The following is an 11,013-nucleotide window of genomic DNA, read 5'->3' as shown; positions in this document are numbered from 1 at the left end:
CATGTTACATGTGTTTCCTGGTTTCTTGTCAGCCACCTCTGTCTCTTCAAAAATCAGGTAAGTTCTTTCTTTGGCTTTAGCTGAAGACTTCTGTGTTTTAAGAACCCTTGAGGTTTGTTGATTTGAGAGAAGTAGTTTTGTTGTGCATAGTTTTCCTTGGGCTGGTTTTATTTAATGCAGAGCCTACAGAGCCATGACAGTGTATCTTCATCTTGTTTGACGGTAAGTTAATTCATTTTATTTCTCGGTTAACTTGCAAGGAATTCCCACAAGGCAACTTGGGGGTTTTAACAGCAGATGTAGAATGCCTTAGCAGGGATGGGCCCTTGACGGCCAAAACCCTTCAAAGTATTTAAGCTTGCAAAAAATTTTGTTCTGCATTAATCTCATTCTTGTTTTAGGATTTTTCTGAAAGCCTTTGTAAAGTACTTACAACATATCTGGTGGGGAAGAAATTATAAAGTGTGTTTTATTTATTTATTTATTTATTAAAAGATTTTATTTATTTATTTGACAGAGAGAGATCACAAGTAGGCAAAGAGGCAGGAAGAGAGATTGGGGGAAGCAGGCGCCCTGCCAAGCAGAGAACCCGATGCGGTGCTCGATCCCAGAACCCTGAGACCATGACTGGAGCCAAAAGCAGAGGCTTAACCCACTGAGCCACCTAGGCACCCCAAAGTGTGCTTTATTTATTTTGGTAAATATTAACTGCTCTTCAAAATTATTTCTTTTTGTGTGAGATAACGAAAGTAATATGAACTCATGGTACAAGCCTGAGACAATATAGAAAAGTATAGAAGAGAAAACACTCTCACTCCTACTTAATAATCCACGGCAAAGAGTTTTATCTTTGTCCCTCAGGGAAAGTTCTGCCCAGAGTCAAGTTTGCATGCAGTTAGGGATTGGGGTTTCAGAGAATGAATGTAACATGCCATTCGCTGCACTAGATCTCAATCTTGAGAAATAGAAAATATTGAGGAGCCAGTATTGGCTTTATTATTTTAAGGCTGGATTGGAGAACACTGCTTGGACCTGAGGTCGGCAGGGATTCCTAGGCCTTCCCCTGGTCTGACCATGGGCCAGCAGCTGGACAGCAAGACAGGAATAGGCAAGGGCTGGGCCTGCCTGGGGAAGATTAGCACAGGAGGAGGCAGTGGGCAGGCAGATACAGGCAGGCTCTGGGAGAGGACAAGAGAGAAGGAAACCATTTAGGCGTTAACCCTGCTGCCTGGGGAAATGAGAACAGAAACACTGTCTGCTGCCAGACTGAGTCTCGTCTCCTGCTCAGAGAAGACCGAGAGAGGGGGGAAAAGCTGACTGCAGTGAGTTTTCCCTGGCAGGGTGAAAATCTCTATTTTTTGAATCACTGCAGGGAGGGGAAGAGAAGCAGGAAGGGCTCCTCTGATAGAAAGCAATTCAAATAAGTGAGATGTTCTTGTTTGGTTTTTGACTGTTGTTCCAGATCTTGCTGGAATCTTCATGGATTCGCCTGGTGCAGCATACACTCAGTTTGGGTTTAGTCTCTTCCAAAAGCTGAATAAAATACAAGATGGCAACATTTTCTTTTCCCCTGTGGGCATTTCAGCTGCCATTGGCATGCTCGTCCTGGAGGCCCAAGAAGCTGCCTCGGTCCAGTTACAGAAGGTAGGGAGGCTCTCACTGCTGTCCCACACGGGCTGGTTGCTGGGGGCAGCTAGCCAGCGTTACTTTGAAATGGGGTTGGGAAACCGAGAATGCATATGAAGACACAGAGCAATTTCAGATCTGTCAGGGAAGTCCTCCTCCTTCTCCAAATACCGCCATGCCATCTGTTCTCTGGTGCTTGAAATTCCTTTGAGTGGGGATTGATGTGGCCTTGTTCAAAGTCATTAACCTCATAATTAAATATAGAGTGTGAAGAACAGAACCTTCTGGAAGATGTTGCGTAGTCCCCACTGGGCCATAAATGACACATCAAATGTCAATACATGAATGGCCAAACCACTGTAGGAGAGATCAATGGGCAGTTGAGACCTTTGCATGATTTTGCAAAGGAGAGAAATATGACCTGTTTACCACTGACGTTTCTTTAACATTTTACTAATTCTGTGTGAGGATTTCTCTGTTCTGACCACAACCAGACTATTTTCTGTCCCTTCCAGATGCTTTTCTCTGAAAAAGACGCAGAGGGCTCAAAAGTCAAAACCGAAGAACAAATGGTGAGGAGACAGGTGTTGCAACCTTCAGGATGGCTGCTTCGTTGATGTGGGCTCCCTGGGAAAATGTGTAGGAGAGCTAATAGTTTATACTTATTTTTAAGCAATTACAAACACTGCAGCCAAGTGGGGTTGCTGGTATTTTACAATAATACACTCTTAATATTAAGGGAGACTTTTAAAAAAAGATTTACTTATTTAGATAGGGGGAGAGAGCATGAACTGGGGGAGAAGCAGAGGGGGAGGGAGAGGGAGAGAAAGAGCCCACGATGTGAGGCGTGATCTCAGGATTCTAAGATTGTGACCCGAGCTGAAGCCAAGGATCAGATGGTCAACCGACTGAGCCACCTACGTGCCTTGAGGAGACTTTAAAGCGCTTTGACCACTCTGATGTTAAGTGTGCCTAGACTGCAAAGTCCCTATAGCAGTGTGAATGGGTTTAAGAGTTAAACAGATTTGAGTTTAAATCCTGACCCAGTGACTTAATAGCCATGCTACCTTGGGTAAGTTATTTTCTTTGAGCCTCCATGATGTGTCCAGTGGAGTATCTGGAACACACTGGTGACTCACCTGGTAATGATGGCGGTGGTAATAGGCAATGCTATTACTACATTCCATTTTTATTTTAAACCCCTTATTGATATTTTATTTTAAAAATATATTAGCACAGGACCACTGACTTCTTAGGGTCTCTTCCAGCTCTAGGGATGTAGTATTCCTTACCTAAAGAATAATATGCTCAAATGTGGGGAAGTTCATTGGTCAGGGCTGGAATCTGGAGATGGTTAGAGGTCTCAGGAGGGGTACATCTGCCTGACAGTAGTCATAGCTCAGTCCCAGTTGCTCATAAAATCATAGCTCCAATCACCTAGCAATATGAGCTGTTCATTTCACAGTCCCACATGGCCAGGTTGTCTGGTTGACTTAGTGGCATATGTGGAGAGTCAGGCTTCCTCACAAAATTTGTGCAACCAAATTGGGTCACACAGCTGCTCCACTGTCCACTCAATCAAGAAACACAGTTGTTTTCAGAGCCTTCTCCCTCTCAAGTATAGTAGCTTGTACAGAATCTTTATGGGAATTAGAAAAACAAACACCCCATTGGATAGGTGCCCACTCCTGGCTTGGTGATGGGGCTAAGGGTTGAATTCCAACTTTGTGCAGGTCACAAACTGTATGGCTCTGCATAGCAACTCTGTCCATTTCTCAGGACTTTTCTGTGAGCCACAGAGGTACAAAAAAGAATAGAATTACTGACTGAAAGGATATTAGGACTGGGGCCTGTCTTGGAGGCCATCCACTCTAATCTCCTTTCTTAATAGATGAGAAAACAGATGAGTAGAATGGGCTGCCCAAAGATATGCCAGATGTACATTTGATTATATTACATGAATTCAGAGTATTCTGAGCTTTGCTTTTAAAAACTGAATTTCAAGATCTTAGTAGGAGATCTTGACAATTTTAAGATTTGTTGAAGGAAAACTGCTCCACTACTCACACTTCTGACACCAAATGTGGTTTTTTTTTTCCTCCTCACATTAAATAATTGTGATATTAACTGCCTGCAGTCAGAGCAGACCCCAAACATTAAGGGCTCCATTCCATGAGACTTGTCCTACTTTAGATGCCAATTGCAAGGAAGTGAGTTCCCAGATTACCCACACTTCTCTCCAACTTGGCTATAAATCGCAGGATCCCATTACCCCCTACTTAGGTTTGATAGTTTGCTATAATGGCCCACAGAACTCAGGGAAACACTAGTTTACTGTAAAGGATACAAATGAACAGGTAGATGAAGAGTTATATAGGGTTAGGTCTCAAATTGTCCCAAGAGCAAGAGCTTCTATCCCTGCAGACTTTGGAGTTATCACCCCCCGACCCAACACATGAATGTTAAACACTGTAGTTCAGGGTTTTTTATGAAAGCTTTATCATATAGGCATGATCAATTATTAGTTATGTCTCTAGCCCTTCTCCTTTTCCTTGAAGATGGGAGATGGGCCTGAAAATTCTAAGCTTGTAATTATGGTTTGGTCTTTTCTGGTGACCAGCTCCCCCCGCACTCCCCTTTGAAGCTGTTCAGGATCCTACCAAGAGTTGTTTTATTAGAAGAAAAGATGCTCCTATACGAGGAAATTCCAAGGGATTTAGGAGTTCTGTGTCAGGAACTGGGATCAAAGAGCAAATATTAAAAACAAAAGATACTCCAGGTACCCCTATCACTCAGCAAATTACAAGGCTTAAAAATTCTGTTAGGAATTGGAGAAAGAGACCAAATATACATTTTTTAATGTAACATATGTAAAATATTTTGTTAATTTTAGCCATGTGCATTGGCCAATCTCATACAATCGTAGAGAGAGTGGGACCTGACCCCACTGGCTTTGAAATCCCCAGTCATTGATATTCATGTACAGTTGACCCTTGAATAACATGGGGTTGAATGGCACAGGTCCACTTAGATGAGAATTTCCTTTGGATAAATGTAACACAGTACTATAAATGTATTTTCTCTTCCTTAGGATTTCCTTAATAACATTTTCTTTTCTTAAGCTTACTTTAAGAACACAGCACATTATACATATATATGCATACATATACATATGTACATATATGTATATACATATACATATATTTTGTTTTGATTTTGAAGATTGACAAGATTGACAAGACAGAAGAAATACATCACCAATTCCAAGAGTTTCTGGATGAGATAGGCAAACCCACTAGTGATTTTGAACTAAAAATAACCAACAAGCTATTTGGAGAAAAGACATACCTCTTCCTTCAAGTAAGTTTTGCTGTGTCCACCACATATGTGAGTGGTATTCATGAATGGCCAATGGCCCTTCTGTGACTGTGGGTCCTGAAGACATACTTCCTCAGCTGATGGCCTGGTTTAGCCCATATCACTGAGTGTGCTCCCTTGCCTGTTCTCCAGACATCCAGACCGTTTGGGAGTTTCTTTTTTTTTATTTTTATTTTTTTTTTAAGATTTTATTTATTTATTTGACAGAGAGAAATCACAAGTAGATGGAGAGGCAGGCAGAGAGAGAGAGAGAGGGAAGCAGGCTCCCTGCCGAGCAGAGAGCCCGATGCGGGACTCGATCCCAGGACCCTGAGATCATGACCTGAGCCGAAGGCAGCGGCTTAACCCACTGAGCCACCCAGGCGCCCCTGGGAGTTTCTTTTTAATTCTGGCAGTCTAATTCGGAGTTTTGCCTTATCCCTATTGCACCTGAAAAAAACATGTATGGAAGTACTCAAAGTGATTTGCCCGGGTCCCAAATTCCCTGCTAACAATATTAGTTATCTTAATGTAGAAACACATTTATTTAGATATGTAAGAAATATATAGATTGAATTTTCAACCTTTGTATTCTTTCTCTGTTCCTCCTGAAGAAATACTTAGATTACGTGGAAAAATATTACCATGCCTCTCTGGAACCTGTTGATTTTGTAAATGCAGCAGATGAAACTCGAAAGAAGATTAACTCCTGGGTTGAAAGCCAAACAAATGGTAGAGTATGGATCAGTCACTGAACATAAAACACTTCTTTTTTTTTTTTTTTTTTTTTTAAAGATTTTATTTATTTATTTGACAGAGAGAGATCACAGTAGACAGAGAGGCAGGCAGAGAGAGAGAGAGAGAGGGAAGCAGGCTCCCTGCTGAGCAGAGAGCCCGATGCGGGACTCGATCCCAGGACCCTGAGATCATGACCTGAGCCGAAGGCAGCGGCTTAACCCACTGAGCCACCCAGGCACCCCATAAAACACTTCTTGAGTATCTGCACTGAGAAAAGACCTGAGCTTGACACTGCATGTGGGGCCAGGCTGTACAAGATTTGGGGAGGTGAAGACTTGAGATAAATTTTTCAGAGTTAGAAGGGCAGCACTGGGCACGAGGAATGGGAGAAGACCCTACAGATGGTGGAATGGTCTCAGCAAATGGGAGGTTGCTGAGGGGCACCAGAGAGGCACCAAAGAAAGCCAACTTCTTGGAAACACATAGTGGAGAATGATTTGCATGAGGTTGTGGATCATGGTATCTTTGGGGCTCCTGAAACTGGACTCCTGTCTCTGTTGGGTTCACTTCTTTTCCTTTATATCAGATCCTTCCTTTCTGAATCTGGGTACATAATTGGAAATGTCACAGGGTTTATCCTTTCTCTTTGTCAAATGAGAAACTTTCATTCTCTTCCCATCAAGACTTGCCTTTTACTACCTGTAGCTGAGGCTGCCCAGGCTTCATCTCCACTTGAGCGTTAAGCAATGGTGATAAAAACTTTCAGCCTCATCCACAACAGAGAGCTTGACAGAGCCTTCACTTCTTCCTCCCTCTTTATCCCCTAGCATGAGGCAAATGCTCAAGAAATACCAGATGGGACTATTAATATGGAAATAGACCTTAGGGAGCAAGAGCTGATACTTTAGTGTTAGAGTTTCAGAATACATTTTTAAAAAATTCCAGTTATTAGGAAGACATTATTATTTTGCAGTCCATTTTTGGGTCTTTATACTTAGTCCAAAAAATGAAATAAAATTTGAAAGAGCAGGAAAAAAGAGGGCCTGTCAAATGGTTGATTGAAGGCAGTATTTAGTGTGGAATAGACTAATCCCAGGGATAAAAACATTAGCACCTTTTCCAGTAATAGAATAAATCTCTAAGTTTTGGGTGGTAACTATATCAAATGGGTAAAAATAATAACAGGTAACACTTACTAAATTCTTCTTAAGAGCCAGATAACTATAAGTGCTTTACACATATTAAGTCATTTATTCCTTGCAAAAACTCTATGAGGCAGGTTTTATTCCTGTTTTACAGATTTGGAAACTGAGGCACAGCGAGCTTAAATAACTTGTCTGAGATTCCTCAACCTGTAAGAGGCAAAACTGGATGCTAACAGAGGCAATCTGATCCCAGAGCTTGAACTCTTAACCATCACACCTCAATATATCCAATGGGATAAATAGGAGATGGGCAAAGTGAGAACCTCCCTACGATTCTGCCAGCAAACCTGTTGTCGGCAAGGCCTTCAGGTGCTGACCTGGCTGAGTTTTTAATGATGAGTCAAGTCCATCTGCATCATATCTGCCATGCATAGCACTTGTGATTTTGAAGATGGGCCAATTTTTTTGTTGTTGTTCGTTTGCAGAAAAAATCAAGGACCTGTTTCCAGATGGTTCTCTAAACAGCTTCACCAAGCTGGTGCTGGTGAACATAGTTTATTTTAAAGGGCAATGGGACAGGGAGTTTAAGAAAGAAAATACCAAGGAGGAGGAATTTTGGCTGAATAAGGTATGGTCCTTTATTTATTTATTGTGTTTATACATGGAATATAAAATCTAAAGTCATATTTGAGCAAATGTGGTAGATAGCAAAGGCGACTCTGAGGCTCTGATCTTTAGCATTGTTTTCTGTTGAGCTAATTATTTTGCTGAGCTAACTTGGTCATCTTATGCCTCTTTTGATATGGCATGCTCTGTTACTTTGTTGCAGAGTACAAGCAAATCTGTGCCAATGATGACACAGTGCCATTCTTTTAGCTTCACTTTCCTGGAAGACTTACAAGCCCAAATCCTGGGGATTCCATATAAAAACAACGACTTAAGCATGTTTGTGTTGCTGCCCAATGACACTGATGGTCTGGATAAGGTAAAAACCTTGTGTCTCCCCAATCTTACTTTCATTTCCTGAAGCTTTGAATCCCAAAGCTAGTTTCTAGGTAAGCCTGGAAACAGGACTTCTGATAGGGAGCTGGCATCTGGCAGTGCCAAGCAGAAAATATCTCTATAGATGGATGTCTTCTTTTAGACATCCATCTATAGATGGTATCAGGTTTATTGGAAACAACCAGAGTTAAAATACTTGGGGATGAGCTAAAATGAACAGTTAAGGTCATACGGGAATTCTAAAGATCAGCCACCTTTCTGAGAAATGGTTGATCTCTATGCACCTTTTTCCTAGAAAAATTGCATTTGCACATACAGCAAAGTTTGCATCCTGTTCAGCAGGCTATTAGACCTCCTGAATTTCTGTCTTGGGCCATTAATTTCTTTTTAAAGATTTTAATTTTGGGGGGGCAGTATTAGGTTTACAGCAAAGTCGAGAGAAAGGTACAGAGATTTCCCACGTATCCCCTGGCCCCACACATACATAGCTTCCCTCATCAACATCACTTATCAGAATGGTAATTTTTTTTAACCAAGGATGAACCTACATCAGCACATAATCATCATCCCAAATCCATAAGACCTTTAATCTTGAACCTCTTGATTTAGTTTTTTGATTTAAACTTAGACTAAGATATCACTTAGAATGGGTCCAGTACATGGAAGTACTCAATAAATGATACTCTATTATTATAATACTAGATGTTGTTCTGCTGCTGTGAAACATCTCTAGTAGCATTATATGTTGGAAAAATTTGGGACAGCAAAATGGCAATAAATATGAAAGCTTTAAGAGTATTTATACTCTGACCCCAAAAATCCCAGTTGTGAGGATTGCCTTAGAGAAATAATTTGAAAGAAAAAAACTGCCTTCCTCACTGAAATCAGTAATTTCTGCCCTAAATACACTAGGATACCTAGTTTGAAATTTATCATCATCATCATTATCATCATTATTTTGGGATCTACAGTATCTATCAGCATCAATCATGCTGGATACATACTAGAAGACTGTAAAGTGAATGGATGAATATTTGGCAAAATTTATGAGCTTGATGGACTTATTATCCACCTGTTTGAAGATATTCAGGAGAGATACAGCCTTGTGAAAAGTTTACATTTAAACAAGTAACATGGACATTCAAAGAGATTGCAACTATGTACAAAATATATATAATATATAAATTATTTTAATTATAAAATTTTAGTTATATATAATTCATATAAATGTACAACTTAATATAAAAAACTGTATATCATATATTCATAAAAGACTACAGGGGAACAGTAAAAAATGAAATAATATATATTAGATTGATAGAATAAGAACTCATTTCTCATCTTTAAAAATTCATTTAATACTACTGAGTTCTCACATATACACAGATTATTTATTTATTTATTTTTAAAAGATTTTATTTATTTATTTGTGAGAGAGAGAGAGTGAGCACAGGCAGAGACAGAGAGAGAAGCAGGCTCCCTGGTGAGCAAGGAGCCCGATGCGGGACTTGATCCTAGGACGCTGGGATCATGACCTGAGTTGAAGGCAGCCGCTTAACCAACTGAGCCACCCAGGTGTCCCTCACATATACACAGATAATTGAAATAAAGAAGTATAAGCCAAGTGCTTGCTATATAAAGACAAGAGTCTAGTGAAATAAAATTTCTATTTTTATTTATTAAAATTAGTAATTTCTGATACAAATCAGTGTTGCAGTGTTTCAACTTTGTATTGATAACGTATCACTTTCCCCTCCCCATTTTTCTTAATAGATTATAGATCAAATAACTCCAGAAAAATTAATAGAGTGGACAAGCCCTGGGCATATGAAAGAAAGGAATGTGATATTGCACTTGCCCCGGTTTGAAGTGGAGGATGGTTATGATCTGGAGGCCGTCTTGTCAGCCATGGGGATGGGGGAAGCCTTCAGCGTGTGCAGAGCTGACTATCCTGGGATGTCCTCGCACTCCAGGCTGCACGCACAGAAGTTCCTGCACAGGTCGTTCGTGGTGGTAACCGAGGAAGGCACGGAGTCTTTCGGCAGCCACCGGTGTGGGCTTTGCTCTCACCTCAGCGCCAGGTTGTGAACATTTTCATTGCAATCACCCTTTCCTGTTCTTCATCAAGCACCAGGAATCCAACAGCATCCTCTTCTTTGGTAGATTTTCTTCTCCTTAGGATAGTCATTGCTTTGGCAGAAAACGAGTGGTGGGGTATAATTGAGACTATGGAAATAGCCCAGCCTTCAAAAATAAATTGTTTTACTTGCTTGCATTCCAATCTTACCATCAAAATCAGTGATTTAATGACTATAATAGGGTGCGTTGTGTTTATAATTGTCCTTAAAAGTGAAATGTCTTTCTGCTTGTGCTGTGTATCAAGTGAGTTAAACCAAGGCTCATTAGTAATTTCCGGTTGATTGCTTCTGAAAGTAAATCAACCTCTTATAGTTTCGTGCACGGATGGTGAGACACAGATTCTTCAGTAAAGACTATGGACTAATGTTTCTGGGAGTCGCTCTGGTTCTAATCGTGTGACATAATATACAAATAAAACAATAATTTACTCAATTCATGTGTTACTCTCTTCTTTTTCAGCAAATAATGTGGCCAGCTGCACAGAATTTAGAAGCACATTAGCAAAACATAAAGCTTAAAGCCAGAACAAAATAAAACAGTGTATCAGACAAAGAGGATTCCCATATTTTTACCCTCTCTTCTATGGAGAGTAACTTATCTGTTGTCAGTTGTGGAAGCATTTTGATATTGTGAAACAAATGTGATTTTGAGAAGATAAATATTATAGGTGATCACTATTTGTACCTGTCACTTTTTAAAAAAATATTTCTTTTCAGCATAACAGTATTCATTGTTTTTGCACCACACCCAGTGCACCATGCAATCCGTGCCTTTCTAGAATTTCATTCAAATGGACTCATATAGTATGTCCTCTTTTGTGCCTAGCTTCTTTGGTTCAGCACTGTGTTTTTGAGATTCATCAATGTTGCTGAGATACTGGTAGATTGTTGCCTTTTATTGACAGAGAGTATTCCATTTTATGGATAAACCACATTTTGTTTATCCATTTACCCAATGATGAGCTTTTGTGTTGCTTCCAGTGTTCGGCCATATGCATAATGCTACT

General features: G+C 40.2%; 1 protein-coding gene across 1 annotated transcript; it reads left to right on the top strand.

Moving 5' to 3' along the window:
• On the top strand, nucleotides 1-10,439 carry SERPINB13 (serpin family B member 13). Its single transcript, XM_082700164.1, is given in 10 exon segments — nucleotides 1-57; nucleotides 518-697; nucleotides 1,463-1,644; nucleotides 2,142-2,198; nucleotides 4,858-4,986; nucleotides 5,598-5,715; nucleotides 7,352-7,494; nucleotides 7,696-7,851; nucleotides 9,642-9,905; nucleotides 9,907-10,439. Coding segments are annotated over 8 exon segments (1,173 nt in total). The 5' UTR covers nucleotides 1-57; nucleotides 518-697; nucleotides 1,463-1,479; the 3' UTR covers nucleotides 10,048-10,439.
• The last annotated feature ends 574 nt before the right edge of the window (nucleotides 10,440-11,013 follow it).

Source organism: Mustela nivalis, assembly GCF_964662115.1.
Source record: "Mustela nivalis genome assembly, chromosome: 14".
Lineage (NCBI taxonomy): Eukaryota > Metazoa > Chordata > Mammalia > Carnivora > Mustelidae > Mustela > Mustela nivalis.
This window is presented reverse-complemented; position numbering and strand designations above follow the sequence as displayed.